This window comes from Jaculus jaculus, chromosome 10, assembly GCF_020740685.1.
Source record: "Jaculus jaculus isolate mJacJac1 chromosome 10, mJacJac1.mat.Y.cur, whole genome shotgun sequence".
NCBI lineage: Eukaryota > Metazoa > Chordata > Mammalia > Rodentia > Dipodidae > Jaculus > Jaculus jaculus.
In genome coordinates, this window is record NC_059111.1 from 10,849,477 (window position 1) to 10,866,868 (window position 17,392).

General features: G+C 38.9%; 1 protein-coding gene across 7 annotated transcripts in view; it reads right to left on the minus strand.

The window, feature by feature from the left end:
• The window catches only part of Herc1 (HECT and RLD domain containing E3 ubiquitin protein ligase family member 1), a 200,464-nt gene that overhangs the window by 33,074 nt on the left and 149,998 nt on the right, over positions 1-17,392 (minus strand). For 5 of the 7 annotated variants that reach the window (XM_045160355.1, XM_045160353.1, XM_045160356.1 and 2 more), the window contains exons 43-55: positions 16,649-16,773; positions 14,925-15,145; positions 13,776-14,044; positions 11,311-11,363; positions 10,431-10,631; positions 9,805-9,979; positions 9,207-9,477; positions 8,894-9,107; positions 7,523-7,728; positions 6,495-6,622; positions 5,771-5,898; positions 3,620-3,820; positions 973-1,103 (exon numbers count right to left, since the gene is read on the minus strand). In XM_045160355.1, coding sequence (XP_045016290.1) covers positions 973-1,103; positions 3,620-3,820; positions 5,771-5,898; positions 6,495-6,622; positions 7,523-7,728; positions 8,894-9,107; positions 9,207-9,477; positions 9,805-9,979; positions 10,431-10,631; positions 11,311-11,363; positions 13,776-14,044; positions 14,925-15,145; positions 16,649-16,773 — 2,323 coding nt within the window. The remainder of the gene's footprint in view (positions 1-972; positions 1,104-3,619; positions 3,821-5,770; positions 5,899-6,494; positions 6,623-7,522; positions 7,729-8,893; positions 9,108-9,206; positions 9,478-9,804; positions 9,980-10,430; positions 10,632-11,310; positions 11,364-13,775; positions 14,045-14,924; positions 15,146-16,648; positions 16,774-17,392) is intronic. The other 2 variants (XM_045160358.1, XM_045160357.1) reach the window with 2 other exon arrangements.

Here is a 17,392-nt window from a genome sequence, read left to right on the forward strand (position 1 = left end):
GGTAGGGTTTTACTCTAGCTCAGGCTGACCTGGAATTCACTATGGAGTCTCAGGGTGGGCTCGAACTCATGGTGATCCTCTTACCTCAGCCTCCCGAGTGCTGGGATTAAAGGCATGCGCCACTATTCCCGGCTTCTTTTTTTCTGCTTTGTTTTTTTGAGATAGGGTTTCACTCTAGCCAGACTGACATAGAATTCACTATATAGTCTCAGGCTGGCCTTGAGCTTATGGTGATTTTACCTCTGCCTTCGGAGTGCTGAAGTTAAAGGTGTAAGTCACCACACCCAGCCAAGATCAAGATTTTTATAAGAATCAGACATTGCCATTCCATGCCTGGTAACTAGATCAACCCATCCTTTAGTGTAGTTTATATCTATCTGTCATAGTAAAAGCCCAATACACATTAAGCTGAATGAAATTCTGACCTTGAAGGAATATGTTGTCTTTCAATTACATGTGCACTCACTGAGTTACTTTTATTGACTGGTAATCATTACAAAGTGAAAAATAAGAGTACCTGTCTTCTCAAATAAGAAGAGGGTTATGAAAATCTGGGACATGGTTGTGATCACTGGGTTTTTCTGATTTATTTTAACCCTCTTTCCATACATTCCTAACTCCTGGTTTTATGCATCTATGTTACCTGCCTGGGCTGCCCTGTAACTATCTGAACCAGCAAGCTCTATTTAAGGTGGAAGAAGTACCTTCACCAGTGAAATTTTTGGCATTCATGGAGGCACTTGGAGCAAGGATACTCCCATTTCACTGTTTTCATTTCTTTTCTTTCATGGCTTTTTGTTGTTGTTGTTGTTGTTTTGTTTTTGTTTTAATACACATTTTTCTATGTAAACATGTGGCACAATGATTTTGTGTAATAAACTATTAAATCATTAAGTGAGCAAAGTATATTAAAAAATAAACTTAACTACAGTAAGAATCAAGAAAGAGTAACCATGGCCAAGAGACCTTTACCTTATGTGCATCAATTAGAACAATGCCTCCTTTCTCAAGTGGTTCTTTTGTTCCTAGTAGCAATTTTCCATCAAAATATCCCACTGCAAATGGTTTATCTTCACTGAACCAAGCAATGCAAGTAACAGACACTAACATGATAAAAACAAAAGAAAAAGATGCATTTTAAAATTATTTTTTATTAATTTTTTAATTAAGAGATGGGTACTTTGAAAGACATTCATGAAGCATCACTACAACAAGTAATTTTCAGAGTTCTTTAATGCATCACATGACATGTCAGCTTCCAGAAGGGATTTCATGAAAAACACTCAAAATTTATGAGTGAAAAAACAAAGTCTATCTCACTTTTGATCTTTCGTTCTTTTTTTTTTTTTTTTTTTTTTGGAGGTAGGGTCTCACTCTAGCCCAGGCTGACCAGGCATTCACTATGTAATCTCAGGCTGGCCTCTAACTCACAGCAATCCTCCAACCTCAGCCTCCCGAGTGCTGGGATTAAAGGTGTGCGCCACCACACCCAGCTTGATCTTTCATTCGTTATTAGGTAGTTGTTGAAACAACCATTCTCTGCTGGGTTTTAAGGTACGACACCAGGTTTTTCTCTTTTGGAAAGAATCAACTATCAAACTGAGAAGTAGAATAATGCCAGTCATAGGAAATCACCTGTCCCCTTTTCTGCTAACTGCCTACTCACAGTGTTTCTACATCTTAATAATCTATTGTCACCTTTGCTTCTTCAACAGCACATGACACTGACAGGCTAGAAAAGAAAGAAGAAATAAGTATCTATGGTAGTAGAATGTAGGGGGAGAGAGTGAATGGATAAAAGACCTTTTGCTATTTCTATTAAATTTAATTTTTAGAATATTTAAATTGTTTGTGTGTGTGAGAGAGAGGCAGATAGAGAGGAAGAGGCAGAGAGAGAGAGACAGAAAGAGAGAGAAAGAATGGGCACACCAGGGCTTCTAGTCACTACACACAGACTTCAGACACATATGCCATCTTGTGCATCTGGCTTACATGGGTACTAGGGGATCAAACCTGGGTCCTTAGGTTGCACAGGCAAGTGCCTTAGCAGTTAAGCCACCTCTTCAGCTCTAAATTTAATTTTGTTTTGTTTTTAGGTAGGGTCTCATTCTACCCCAGGCTGACCTGGAATTCACTATGTAGCCTCAGAGTGGGCTTGAGCTCACAGTGATGCTCCTACCTCTGCCTCCCTAGTACTGGAATTAAAGGCGTGCACCACCACGCCTGGATTAAACTTCATTTTTTAAAATCTTGTGAAGGATAGTATATATTTTTTTAAAAAGCAAATCTTTTGATGTGACCTTCTATTCACAAAACCAAAAAATTTGGGTAGTCATCAAAATTGCTTCAGAAAGCATACCACAGCACATCAGTCAGTGCTTTTGGTAGCATTTTCTAATTTTTTTTTCTATCTTGGTTTTGGAAAATTAATATTATACAGATGGTATAATTGTATTAGCTAACAAACATTTCTTTAGGGGTAGGAAACCTTCATCTATAAGAAAGAAAATTATTTGCTTCAACCTGTGATTGTCATTCATAATGCCCACAATGTAGGGTTAATGAGTCTTACTCATTTTGAATTTATCTTTCCTTTGTTGTATTATGTAATACAGAATGGTCTGGAAATGCGAACTGGAGAAATACTGTTTTCATAATTTTTCTATATTTTGGGTTTGATATCATGGTGTTGATAATCTAAAATAATAGATAATCCAAATTAAAAAAAAAAGAAAAAGAAACTCTGTCAAATAGGGTACAATGTAAAAAGGTATTACTATGACCTCTGAATTCCCCCAAAGAACTATAAAAATAACAAGATGTTTTATTGACTTAATAGTATATAGAATGAAAATAAATGTAAGCAGAGTTCCTATTTGTTCACTTCAGGAATCTTCCACCTGCCCATATTTCTTCAATTTTACTTAATTGTCGATACTTTATTTCAACCAATGATCCTTATATTTTTCTCTTGGACAGTCCTAACTTTTTTTTTTTTTTTTTTTTGAGGGAGGGTCTCACTCTAGCCCAGGCTGACCTGGAATTTACTGTGTAGTCTCAGGCTGGCCTCGAACTCACAGTGATCCTCCTACCTCTGCTTCCCAAGTGCTGGAATTAAAGACGTGTGCCACCATGCCTGGCAGTCCTAACTTCAAAAAACAAAATCGTTTATTTACTTATTTGAGAGAAAGAGGCAGAGAGAGAGAAAGAGAGACTGCGCACACCAGGGCCCGTAGCCACTGCAAACAAACTCCAGATGCATGTGCTACCTTGTACATCTGGCTTACTGGGGAATTGAACCTGGATCCTTAGGCTTCTCAGAGAAAGAAGCAGCTTTGCCAATAAACCATCTCTCCAGCCTGACAGTCCTAACTTTTAAAGGAAGATTTTGAGCTAGTATAACACTATGAAATATGATTTGGCAGTAAGGAAGAGTAGAAGTTGAGATAAATCATTCAATTCAGTAAGTAATTAAATAAAATAACAAGTAGAAACAGAACCAAAAATAATAGTCACTCAGCATTTTCACTCAACAAAAAAAATTCTTAGTCTATTTAGTTTTGGGGCTAACTTTCTTTCTTGACTGAATTCAAATGTACTTTTTTTTTTTTTTTTTTACCATCCTTTCGATAGCAATGTTCCAGTTCTCGACGGTGCATGGTGGAAACATCCACAACTTCAATCAGTCCTAGAGACCCATCCATTCGTCCCACCAGTAACAGCTCTGGAGACTCTCCTGACCAGGCTGTAGCTGGACCCTCTTCCGGCCAAGCCAGGGCAGATACCCAGTGAGGTTGAATATCTACTAATCCTTTTCCTCCTGTAAAGGGAGAAAATGTTAAGTAGTTGTTATGTAACTCTTGAAAATAAAAGAACTAAAACTAAAGTTAAATACTTTATTAATACACTCAGTGCAGTCTATAATTCTTAGCATTCTATGCATCAATAGGTCTGTAAAGACAGAATTCTTCATTCACATATTATGTAGCATTGCCAATCCAACAGATTTTTCTATAACTATTAGTAAGACAAAATAGTTGTTTTGTTTCTTTTAATTAATTAATTAGTTTATTTATTGACAGAGAAAGAGGGAGAGAGAGAAATAGAGAGAATGGGCATGCCAGGGTCTCCAGCCACTGCAAACAAACTCCAGACACATGTGCCCACTCGTGCATCTGGCTAACGTGGGTCCTGAAGAATTGAACTAGGGTCCTTTGGCTCTACAGGCAAACGCCTCAACTGCTAAGGCATCCCTCCAGCCCACAAAACAGTTTTATATATCAAAGAATAAAGAAAAATATTTAGTAGCAAATGTCAAATACTGAAGTCCTTTTTTTTTTATTTTTTGAGACTGACCTGGAATTAGTCTCAGGGTGCCCTCGAACTCACAGTGATCCTCCTATCTCTGCCTCCTGAGTGCTGGGATTAAAGCCATGTGCCACCACGTCTAGCTCTTGGTTGTTTTTTGATAGTGGGAAGTTATAAGTAATGTTGTTAAAGGACTTCTAATTTTTTGTTGTTGTTGTTTTGGTGTGTATGTTTGTGAGTATGGATGAACTGCTTTGGCTGGTAGTCCTTGGCCTTCCACCTTATTTGAGGAAGGGTCTCTCAATGTTCACTCCTACATCCATAAGGCTTGCTGGCTTGCAAGCTTCTGGGAGATTCTCCAGTTTCTGCCTCCCTTCTCACTAAAGTTATACTAGGGTTACAGATACTTGCCACCGTATTCAGCTTTTACATGGGTTCTGGGGATATGAACTCAGATACTCAAATGAGTTTAGCCAAGGAGCCACTTCCCCAGCCCTAACTGTTTTGTTGTGTTTTGAAGACAGATCTCAGTATGTAGTCCAGGATGGTCTCAACCTCTCAGCAATCCTTCTGCCTCTTCTTCTCAAGTGCTGAGATAGCTGGTATGTGCCATGACATTTGCAAGTATTAGTGATTACTAAAAATCCAATTAAGTGAGTAATTTACCTATAGCTGAGGCTAGCAATTCCTCGAGTACATGAATATATTCCTCAAATGTGTGCAGTGAAAAAAGTTCTAATAAGCATTAAGACTGAGATTATAATTTTTAGTTTCTAGCGATATAAAAATTGATAAAAAACATGTATCTATGAAACAAAAATTAACAATAGAAATATTTCAAGTGATTGAAAACACTGTATAGCATAAGATCCAATAACTACTACTTCTCTTCATGCATCTGGAGTTCAACTGCGGACTGCGGTGGCTAGAGAGCTTGGTGTGCCAATTCTCTTTCTCTCACTCTGTCTTTCATAAATAAAAATTTAAAAATATTTTATTTATTTGAAAAAGAGGGAGGGAGGGAATAAAGGAAGGAAGGAAGAAGGAAAGGAAGGAAGGGGAGACACACACACACACAGGAATATGAATAAGTGTGCCAGGGTCTCCTGCCACTGTCAATGAACTGCAGATGCATGTGACACTCAGTGCACGTAGCTTTATAAAGGTATGGAGAACTGAACCCAGGCCAGCAGCCTTTGCAAGTAAGCTCCTTTAAGCACAGAACCATCTCCCTAGCTGTAAAAGAACTTTTAGTTTATAAGTTCTAGGTTACTTGAAACTCCCAGGAAAAAAAAAAGCCCAGAAATGAGCATTTTCTATTTAATTTAAACATGCTATGTATAGATTTTCATAATCACTGAATAGCCCATGGATTTCCACGTGAAAAGAAGCAATTTGGGGGGTTCAAAAGACTTAAAAGAATATCCGTAACAGTTTTTTCTTCTGTTCACATGACTCTTACCATTAACTTGCCAAATATTCACCATCTTTTCCAAAGCCCCAGCTAGATATTTGCCACTGATACTCCATGAAACAGGTGAGAAGCTTGGGTCACTGGGTGATCCAAGGCTTTCCTCAGCATCCCCTTCCCTAGAATACAACAGACATATTCGTAACTCCCAATGACATTATCCACAAGTGAATCCCAACCCTTCCAGCAAGGGTCTCGTGTGGACAGTCATCACACGGAATCTTCCTTGAGAAGCATGAGCACCAGTCTCTCATGCGCGAGATGTGCAACTTACAAGAATGGTGTTTGGTGCTGAGATGCTTCATTTAGTTAGCACATCACCTCCTTACTCCTCAGAATACACTGATCCTATTTGTCTAAAGTTTAGGGAAATCTTCAGAAAAGAAACACCTACAGGAAGCTGTAGTATTATTTTTTAAAAATGCAACATTGGGATACAAAAGCAACATAATTTTCCAAACCATCCTTGAAGATTGATGGAAAATTAATCTACCTGTTCTATGTAACAACATTTATTTGCTTGTAGGTCCAAGTCCAATATAGTTTAAAATTGTATTTTCTGACTTACTACCCTGGAAAGTTAAACACACTGGTGACTGAGTAAGTTAATACAAGGAAAGTCTTTGAAAATTTAGTGACAAATTAATTACATTAAAACAACCAAGTGGAGACATGGTTAAGATTCCTTTAGTGTGACATAAATTTCAGCACTCACAATCTATTGAACACACAGGTCTGTTGCAGTGAATACTGCTTCTTGGTAACATTCCACACCCGAATGGTGCCATCATTGCCACTTGTAGCCAAAAGACCTTTCTTATTACACCAAACACATGTCATTACCTACAAAAAAAAAAAAAAAAAAAAAGTCTAGCAAAAGTTGAACAAATTTTGATTAACATGGCTTTATTATTTGAAAAAGTTCTATCAAATTAAAAATAACCTACATGAAGCTACAAAATAAGAGTATTCATGATGTAATTCAATATGCATAATCTCATTTTCTTCCAAATGCCTTGCAATACACTGATTTGAAGTATAGTTCTAAAGTACTATGCTCAAACTCATTTGAATTATCTGAAGCTATTACCTGACTCTTTTAAAATCCACCAATTATTTAATTCAATAAGGTATATGTTTTATTTAATTCAAAAGAACATACATTTTATATGTTCTATAAAGTAACACAGACTCCAGTAATTCTTAAATTTTTTTTAAGGAAAGAGAGAGAGAGAGGGAGGGAAGGAGGGAGGGGAGAGAAAGGATATTGGCATGCCAGGGTCTCTAGCCATTGCAACTGAACTGCAGGCACGTGTCACTGTGCCGGCTTGCATCACCGTGTGTGTCAGCTCTCTGTGGTGATTTAGCACTGCTTAAGTAGTGGAGCCCAGCCCTCACCTCCTCAGCTCATTGTCAAAAGGGCCAGTGGGTTATATTTGAGCAGGCCAAGTCCTTGTCCTATTTCTTTGTTTTTCCCTCATTCTCCTTCTGATTCTCTCATTTGTATAGTATTGAAATAACACACATATACAAAGAAAGAGTTGGTAGGTACCAAGAAAATCTTGATAATTGTGTGTGTATGTGTGTGCACGCGCATGCACATGACAGAGAGAAAGAGAAGGGGGGGTGGAGAATATGAAAGAGAAAACAAGACAAGAGACACAGAGAACTAAGCTTTGAGCTGGTCAGAGACTATTTTATCTTACATATGTAATTAATATACTTTGTACTCAAAATACATACTCTGTTCTGATGTGCCTCCAACTTGATAAAGGAGCATTTTCTGAGATCTCCTCCCATATCAGCGAGTGTTTGTGGAGCAGTTTGGTTGTCACGGTCGTGTGCAGCAAGAGTGCGCACAAGTTGTTGAGCAGCCCATTGCCTATGCTGTGAAGACAGCCTAGAGGAGAGGCAGCAAGCTGCCAGGGCATTAGCCAGCTCCAGAGGGCCTACAGCAGAAGGATCATAGGAAGGATGGGCATACAATTGGGCAATTAAACCTGCTTAAACAAAACAATGAAATGATGCCCAGGTGAGAGCTGGTGGTGATGAACAAACAAAAATGGGTTAGCCCATTTTTATAAATTAGCACTTTTATAAGCAATCATTTCACTAAGATATGCATACAGGATAGAAACTATCTCACATCAATTATGTAATAAATATTATTTGTCACAAATGAATATTAGGTACCAATAAATAGTTTTTTAAAAAACAAATCTTGCTCTAAGGACTCAGTGGACTGGGGAATACAGCAGAAATAATTTTAAGGCCTGAACAAAGGCACCATACTCTTAAGACTAACAGGACTCAGTTGGTAAAGTGCTTGGTATAGAAGTATAAGAACCTGAGTTTGGAACTTGGGCTCTCTGACTACTTAGTCCAGTCAAATCATTTAGCTCCAGGTTCAGTGAGGACCTCGTCTCAACATAAAGTAGAACATGATTGAGGAAGGCACCTGGTATTGACCTCTACCTCTGTACACATATTCATACACATACATGCAATACACATGAACATGTATACATACCACACACACATACACAGAAGATTAACAGTTTGGCTTTTGCTGTTCAAAGACGCCCTTGGGGCAGGGGTTACAGCTCAGTTGTAGAGCAGATGCTTGAAATGCACAAAACCCTGTGTTAAATCCCCAGCACACAAAAAGATCTTAACAGCCTTAACAGTCAGGGAACTAGGGTGATGGGTCCAGTGGCCCATCATTCTTAGCTGAGTGGTCTTGAGAAAGACCAAGGTAAACAGTAGTGACTAAGCAGCTATTTCAAAATATTATTGTCTTTTAATATTATATTTACATAAATTTTATTAAAGGATTACTACCTATGCTATTCAGGCCATTGTCCAGAACTGTACTAATTTTTACATTTTCTTGTTTTCCATACAACCTGAAAAAAGTGTGTATGGCATGACAGTGCAAGCCTGCAATTCTAGCACTCAGGAGTCTCAGGAACAAGCAGTCCAAGTTCAAGGCCAGATTGGGGCTACAGAATATATTCTAAACTTAAAAAGTTTATCACATACACCAATGTAAAAACATATATTTTAAAACACTAAGCCGATTAGACGATTATAATTAAATAATATGAAACCTACCTTTCTTTTCTACCTCAGACTTATCATAGTTAGGTCTCAATTTGGCCCCTTTGTCTGCCAGTAATGCCACAAGGGCCTGAGTTACAACAAAGTTTGGTGAGGTTACAAGTTTATTTTCTTCAGCAATTCCTCGGAGGAAGCTGGGCAGAAACTTTCGCTGAATTGGATCATCAACTGTAGTTAGATTTACACCTGTTGCAGCAGAAATCAAGTTCTGAAGAGGTAATTCGGAGAAACAGATTTCGTTTTAGAAGGTTCTTCAAGAATCAGTGGGAAGAAAGCAATACAACAAGAACGCATCAGCGCTGGTTACCTGTGTACACAACTGCACCAGCAGCTTTGCAGCACTCGGAGTATTTGATGCCAGGCACCCTACTGCTGTGCTCAGATAGGCCAGACAGGAAATAGGCTTGCTGGCCTTGCTGTGCCCACCTCGTGACCGATCCGAGGTGCTTGCCGTGGCAGAAGGACTAGTGGAAAGGCCAGCTCTCCCTGCTGCAGCCAAGCACATTAATCGAACCAGTGTGCGGATATCTGTTAGCCCCAGAGACTCAAGACCAGCAGCCAAGCTACAACTGGAACCACTGCGAGAAAGCGAAACACTTCAGATAGAGAAAGAAACCAGATTTCTCACCCCACATACCATCTGTAGCATCAACAGCCTGAATAACATGAAAGCTGTGCTGTCATTAGACATACATGTCCTAAGATATATAAACATAAATATTACATATCAAAAACATACAAAATAAAAACTTATCTAAATTTTCTCATTTGAGTAAGTATTCGTGTGTACTTAAAAGTATCACTGAGAGGGCTGGGGAGATTGCTCAAACCATCCCCAGAAAAACCTAACTCCTATGTACTGTATAGCAGAAGCTAGTAGCATCACTAGACACAAACATACCTACCTGACTGAGAGAAGAGACAGTGCTCTCATGACCATGGTTCTGGCGAGAAGAACCTGAGCAGCAGCAGTCACTCTCCTTAAAGCCACCACACGATCATGAGGGCTTGTAAGAGCTGCTGCCTGCTCTCCTAATGTTATTCTCCCAGAGGAACTCTTTTCTACAGAGCCATGACAACCTGAAACAGAGGATTTTGTTTAGTTCTCAACATAAAAAATTAAAAAATCATCTGGACTATTATATGTTGTATATGTCCCAGCATGCAAAGAAACATAAAGAACTAAGCCCCCAATATTATCAGTTCTTTGCTTTGTATTTTCCATAACAAAAAAATCCCATTTTTCTTATGCAAAGTAAAAAAGAAGATGTACAGTAATTTTAGTCAGCTACAGAATTCTCTCATTATAAAATTTATGTTATGTTATAAAAATTACATTTATTATAAATTCCTTTATCACATCAATATATTATAAAGACAAAATCAAAATAATATAGCATTATACCTATGAAATAGTAAAATGAATGGTTAAGTGACTTGATAGTATGAAATGATAAGCCACTATTCTTACTATACTAAGAAACAAAACATACAATAAAATCAACAAAAAAAACCCAGTATTTGAGCTTGCCTATTTGCATCAGAGTCTCTTCCATACTATTGGTAGCTGTGACCATTGCTACTGAAGCTCCCAGTGGGTCACTGTCAGGGAACTGAACTGGTTCTGGTACAATGCGCCGATCATTTAAACCAAGTGGTCCAGCAAGCAATTCAAATTCTTCTTCGCCTGTAAGCTTTTCATCTTCATCAACATCTAACATGTCCCAGTCTTCTGGAATTTAAATGGATAAAGACATGGCATGTGACTATGAACATGACATAGCTCTCTGCTGGCAGGGCTTACTTTAAGCCACATCTGAAGTGTCCAGGGATTCAGAGTACAGTGCCCACAGAATGAACTACAGCACTACCTCCTGGTGACTGGACCAGACTGCATCTTTGAGGCACAGTGAGCCTAGGCAGGGAAAGGGAGTCAGTGTAGTCAATCTATTGCAAGCAACAGCGAATGTCACAGCTGGTGCTCATGGATGTTTCAGCTAGTACATCTTTTAAGTAAATGAGTACTCAAAGAAATGATGCTCGTCTAAATTTGTTACTTTTTGCTCTCCATAATTAGGATGGAAATTAACCAAATGCTAAACCTTTTCACTTTGGAAAAAAAAAGTCAGACATTTACTATATTCTGTAGTAAAGCTAGTATTTGTTGAACCCAGATTCTTTTACCTTGACTCTCAAATGAAGGTTTCTGCTATTAAACTACCTTGAACAACACATCTGTCTGTACAACAAAGTTTCTAACTAATAAAAAATAAAACTACCTTGATTTTTAAAGGAAATTTCAATATGTACATAAATGCAAACATACATGGTGAATTTTAGTAATGAATGTTAATCAAGAGTATATATAAAAATACATGTAAAATAAAGAAGCTCTCAAGACAAACAACTACCTTCATACACACTGTCCTGCTTGCCAATTAGATCTGGAGCTTGTCCCTTGTACCTGCACCAAACATGAAGAACATTGTGTTTTAATATAAAAGTTAGTACCCCAAATGCAAATTAAGTCATTAGAATATTATAAGAGTTCATTAATGAAGCAGCACAAAGTAAAAATGCCTTGTGTTATAGAATGAATTAAAAAAAAAAACCTGCCGTATGTATATACAAACACACACACACTTAGAAATCAATGACTGGCTTACCAAAAAAAAAAAAAAAAAAAAAAAAGTAGGGAGGAATTCTTGTAATTCATCTACAATTCTTTTTTTTTTTCTCTCCCTTTGGTGTTTTAGGGAGGGTCTCACTGTAGCTCAGGCTGACCTGGAATTCACTATGTAGTCTCAGAGTGGCCTTGAACTCACAGCAATCCTCCTACCTCTGTTTCCCGAGTGCTGGGATTAAAGGCGTGCAGCATGACCGGCTACAACAATTCTTTTAAATCAAACTCTATTCTAGAAAGACTTAAGTATTTAAAAGTTAGCAATAAGCTGCTCAATTTATAATAGCTGGGAAATGGAACCAGCCTAGGTGTCCCTCAACTGATGAGTGGACAATGAAGATGTGGCACATTTATACAATGGAGTTCTACTCAGCGGTAAAGAAAAATGAAGTTATGAAATTTGCAGAAAAATGGATGGACCTGGAAAGGATTATACTAAGTGAGGTAACCCAGGCCCAGAAAGCCAAGCGCCACATGTTCTCTCTCATATGTGGATCCTAGCTACAGATGATTGGGCTTCTGCGTGAGAAGGAAAAAAATTAGTAGCAGAGGCCAGTAGGTGAAAAAGGAGACATACAGGGTAGAGAAAGGAAGGGAGGATGGTACTTAATAGGTTGATATTGTATATATGTAAGTACAGTGATTGAGATGGGGAGGTAATATGATGGAGAATGGAATTTCAAAGGGGAAAGTGTGGGGGGGGAGGGAGGGAGGGAATTACCATGGGATATTTTTTTATAATCATGGAAAATGTTAATAAAAATTTTAAAATTTTAAAAAAAGTTAGCACAACCCTTAGTCATTAGATAGTAAAGATGTGAAGACAGAGTATTTTTATGGAAGTTCATTTACTGAAACAATGTATTTTTTTCCACTAAGAAAAGGACTGGAGATGTCAGAAATATGGTAACAACATGCTGATTTTAAAAGCTGACCATATACTTCTGAGAGTGAAGGAAGACTCCTGAGCAAAGTGGACATGATGAAGGGCCCACCACCACGCCCTAGGCCTAGGCTCTCAGAGATCTGCAAAGACTCAAACTGCTCAGTAGAAGTTCCTCAACTTCCTCAGCAATCACAGGGCATCAGGAAAGGTCAAAATTAATTCTTCACAATAAAACAAAAACAAAACTGTAGTTCCCTTGGTGAGGTGGCATGTCTGTATTCTTAGCACTTAAAAGGTAGAGGTAGGAGGATCAGGAGTTCAAGGCCATCCTCAACTACATATTGAGTTTGAAGCCAGCCTGGGATATGTGAGACTAAACTGTAACAAAAAAAAAAGATACCAAAGGTCGGGAGAGGTGGCTCAGCAGTTAAGGCCCTGGCTTGCAAAACCTGATGGCCCAGATTCTATTCCCTAGTATCCACAAAGTGGCACATACACCTGGAGTACATTTGCAGTGGTAAGAGGCCCTGATGTGCCAATTCTCTCTCTCTCTCTTACCCCCCTCTACAAATAAATTAAAAATCTTAAAAAAAAAATTTTTAAAAAGGCAGGAAAAAAAAAAAAAAAAAAACCTGGGTGTGGTGGTGCATGCCTTTCATCCCAGCACTCAGGAGACAGATGTAGGAGGATGGCTGTGAGTCTGAGGCCAGCCTGGGACTGCACAGTGAATTCCAGGTATCCTGAGCTCAAGCAAGACCCTACCTCAAAAAAATAAAACAAATTAAAAAAAAAAAAAAAGCAGGTGCCCGGTATGGTGGCACACGCCTTTAATCCCAGCACTCGGGAGGCAGAGTTAGGAGGATCGCCATGAGTTCGAGGCCACCCTGAGACTACATAGTGAATTCCAGGTCAGCCTGAGCCAGAGTGAGACCTTACCTTGAAAAACAAAAACAAACAAACAAAAAAAAGCAGGCTGGAGAGATGGCCTAGTGGTTAAGCACTTGCCTGTAAAGCCTACGGACCCAGGTTAGACTCTTCAGGACCCACGTAAGCCAGATGCACAAGGTGGCACATACATCTGTAGTTTGTCTGCAGTGGCTAGAGGCCCTGGTACTCCCATTCTCTCTCTCTCTCTCTCAAATAAATAAATAAGTAGATAGATAGATAATAGATAGATAGATGATTGATAGATATTGGTAGAGACATGTACATGTACAAATTAAAAAAAGCCACTACAGTTCCCATGTCCTAAAAATATGAAGTAGTCTCATTCCAGAGGTCAGGTTATCTACACAAACTCAAGGTACCTTTCAGAACTTGTTGTCTTAGATTTGGACTTCAGGGCCAAGTACTTGTCCCTGCAAGTGCCACACAGCAGGTAGTACGGATTTCCACTCCCACATTCTCCACCGAACCAGCCGTCCACGTAGGAGCCGTTGCTGCGGTAGCCCTGGCGATTTGCGCTGCGCCCACAGCCGGGGTGGTTTCTCTTCATGTGCTGATTGAAGCTGACGACGCTGCACTCGCACAGTTCGCACACCACCACCTCCTCCCTGTCTTCAGACTCACAGACATGCTGCATAAAGCGATTTCACGTCAACTTACAGTTCATTCAACATAAGCAGCAAAGTTTGTATGATATTCAATTAGCTTTTTAATCTACATCTTAGAATACTTTCACTGATGCTATGTAGTTTCTTTCAAGTTAGAATTCTTATCACACAATCACACTATGCTCTCGTTAAAATACTTTATCTTACTGAAAAGACAATTAAGAACACAATAATCTACCCTGTCTCAAGCCTTAACAAAAAAAAATCTGCTTTCTATGTGGTCATAAAATGCATAGCAACCTTCTGAATTTCTGAGAAAAGCCATTAAGATTTTCATTTATCTTATTAACAACAGAGTGTTTCTTTTCCCTGTAAAACTTACATCTACTAGCTTTTAATCCCCCTGCTATAAAAATGTAATGCTAAACAATGTATACATACAAACCCACAAGTACCCTACAACTGGACGAAGGCAGTTATAAGATCTGAGTGGGTACTAGTTCCCAGAGCGAGTCATTACAGTGACTACATGGAACCTATGAAGGAGAAGAGCATGCACTCAGATAGCAGTGTCAGCAGGGCAGCCATGTATATAACCCAGCAGCATATGCTGGGAGGGCATGATGTGAGCTTTGAAATCTCTGATGTTGCAATAAAACATTACCACAATATAGCACTATTCATCTAGTCTGGGGAGAAAAGCAGAAATCAGACAGAGAAAGCAACAAGAAAAACTTTTTCTCATCATTTTGTACGTATCAAAGCAACCTCAAGCATTAAATCCCCAAACTTCAGGACGAGATGAACGTGTTTTCAACTCTGGGCAAGGCTGCTGTTAGTAAGCTGTATGAACAGGAGGGCAGGACAGTAAGTCAGAGCAGCCCCCGCTGCAGTCACACACACCCAGGTAGGCCAATCCAGTACCTCTGGGATCCACATTCCCAGAATATCATTGTCACTGGTCAGATCTTGTCCAAACATAGCTTCCATTGCTTCATCATCAAGATCAATTTCCAATTCCTCATCTAAATTAAAGTCATACAACGCCCCTGGATCTTGCTGCAAAGACATTCCTTCTCTCCGACTTTGATTCCTGTGAGCCTGTACAGAGCGGTATAACCCAGCTCAGAACAAAACAAAAAAGGCATTTTATTTGATGAATAAAATAACTCTGATGATTTTGCCAGTTCTTAACTGTCGTATGTGTACATGAGAACCTACCTCAGCTAGTTCATTGGGTCTAGGCCACAAGCCTCAAATTATACCTATCATACATACCTCCTTTCCTACAGTAATAGCACTCATGCCTCATGGACTACTAGTAAGTTTAAGTAAGAGAATACGAACAAAATTCTTTTAAGATGTTACACTGAAACATCTTACTGTTATTACATTTCCAGGTTCATTGAAAAATTCAGTTCACCTTCATCTTATGGTAAATATATCTCCTATATTTTCTGGGAAAGTTGCAATTTCTTTCTCACTGCTTTCATAAAGAAGTGAATCATCACCAACTTTTTAGTAGTACAATGATCAAACTTGTTTTAACAAATCACATATTCCAGTTTCTGGTCTGGAAAGTATATTCCTTAGGGGGCAGGGATATAGCTCAGTGATAGGGTATTTGCCTGGCATTTATGAGGGGACCTGGGTTTGATCCCTAATGCCACAAATGGTGATGATGATGGGCTGGAAGTACAACTCAGTGGTAGGGTGCTTGCCTAGCATTAGTGTGGCTCTAGGTCCAATTAGTACCACAAAAAAAAAATGTGAATATCTATACATATTTCTTATAACTTATTTTTCTATGCCCACAATCTAACCCTAAAAGAATTTACCAGCATACTGATGGGATTTACTTTTGCTTATGTAGGACTTGGTGGTAAGGCACTAAGGCCCACACAGCATATGAAAAAAATGAGTACCTACTTTGCCTGCAGAGCCTCCTTTCCAGTCCCTACCACAAATTAAAGTACTGAATGGGCGCCGTCACTTCTTAAATTGTAAGTGATTAAGGTAGGGGAACAGCTACAAAACTCCTCAAAATCTGCATGCTCTTCTGCACCCAGAGGTAACTCAAAAATAAATCAGGACACGTATGCTGTGATTTTTGTTGAAGTAAAATTATGTAATGTATACAAAATGACATGTGAGTTCACATGGAGGGATTGAATACTTAGCTTTATTAGTTGCTTATTCTTTAGTGGTTTTGTGTGTGTGTGTGTGTGTGCATGCATGTTCATGTGTATGAGTGGGGCATATATATGCCACTGGGTGCTTGTGGAAGTCAGAAGACAACTTTGAAGTGTTGATCCTCACCTTCCACCTTGTCTTAGGCAGGCACTCCTTGTTTCATTGTTTACAGTTGTGTTTGCCAGGTTACTGGCCCATCAGATTCCCATGTACTCTCCTGTCTTTGTTTCCCTTCTCACTGTAGGCATGCTGGGGCTACAGATACCTACCATAGTACCTGGCTTTTAATATGGGTGCTAGGTATTCATACTTGTGTGGCAAGCACCTTACCCACTGTGATATCTCCTCAGTCCTCAGCTTACATTTTCATTCCTGCTGCTTTTATACTGATTTGAAAACAAAATCTTTCACCAGAAGATGTGAAGTATAATTACCTGCTCTTGCTAGCAGTGTGCGAGCTGCTAAATCAAACTTGTGCCTCCTGGTTACTGTTGAGCGGCCTCTAGCTGGCGGTCCACTTCCAGAAGCTGCATTCTCTGTATGATCCAGATTATCAGGGCTACAAATGCAAGTTTGAAAGCAACACAAAATCTTTTAAATATATATTTTATTTATTTGTGAGGACACACAGAGAGCTGTAGCAAATAAACTCCAGATGCATGCGCAACTTTGTGCATCTGGCTTTATATAGGCACTGGGGAATTGAACCCAGGCAGACTGGCTTTGCAAGCAAGCACCTTTAACTGCTGAGCCATCTCTCCAGGCCAGCAACACAAACTCTCATAAGGGCTTAGCAGTTAAGTGCTTGCCTGTGACGCCTAAGGACCCCGGTTTGAGGCACAAGGGGGCACATGCGTCCAGAGTTCATTTGCAGTGGCTGGAGGCTCTGGCGTGCCCACTCTTCCTCTCTGCCTCTTTCTCTCTCAAATAAATAAATAAAAGAAAATTTTAAAGCTCTCATAAAAATAAACAAACAACAAAAGTTCATGCTTGTTTGTATCACTACTTTTTTCTCCAACTATACTGAGAATAAAATCATTTTTCATGGCTTAAAATGTTTCTTTTATAAATTAAAACATCTTATAGAATAACATTAAATTTTTTTTTCCTATAAAACATCCTATTTTAAATACCGCAGGTATCAGAGGAGGAAATGGAAGTGATTTGTTAAAATATGT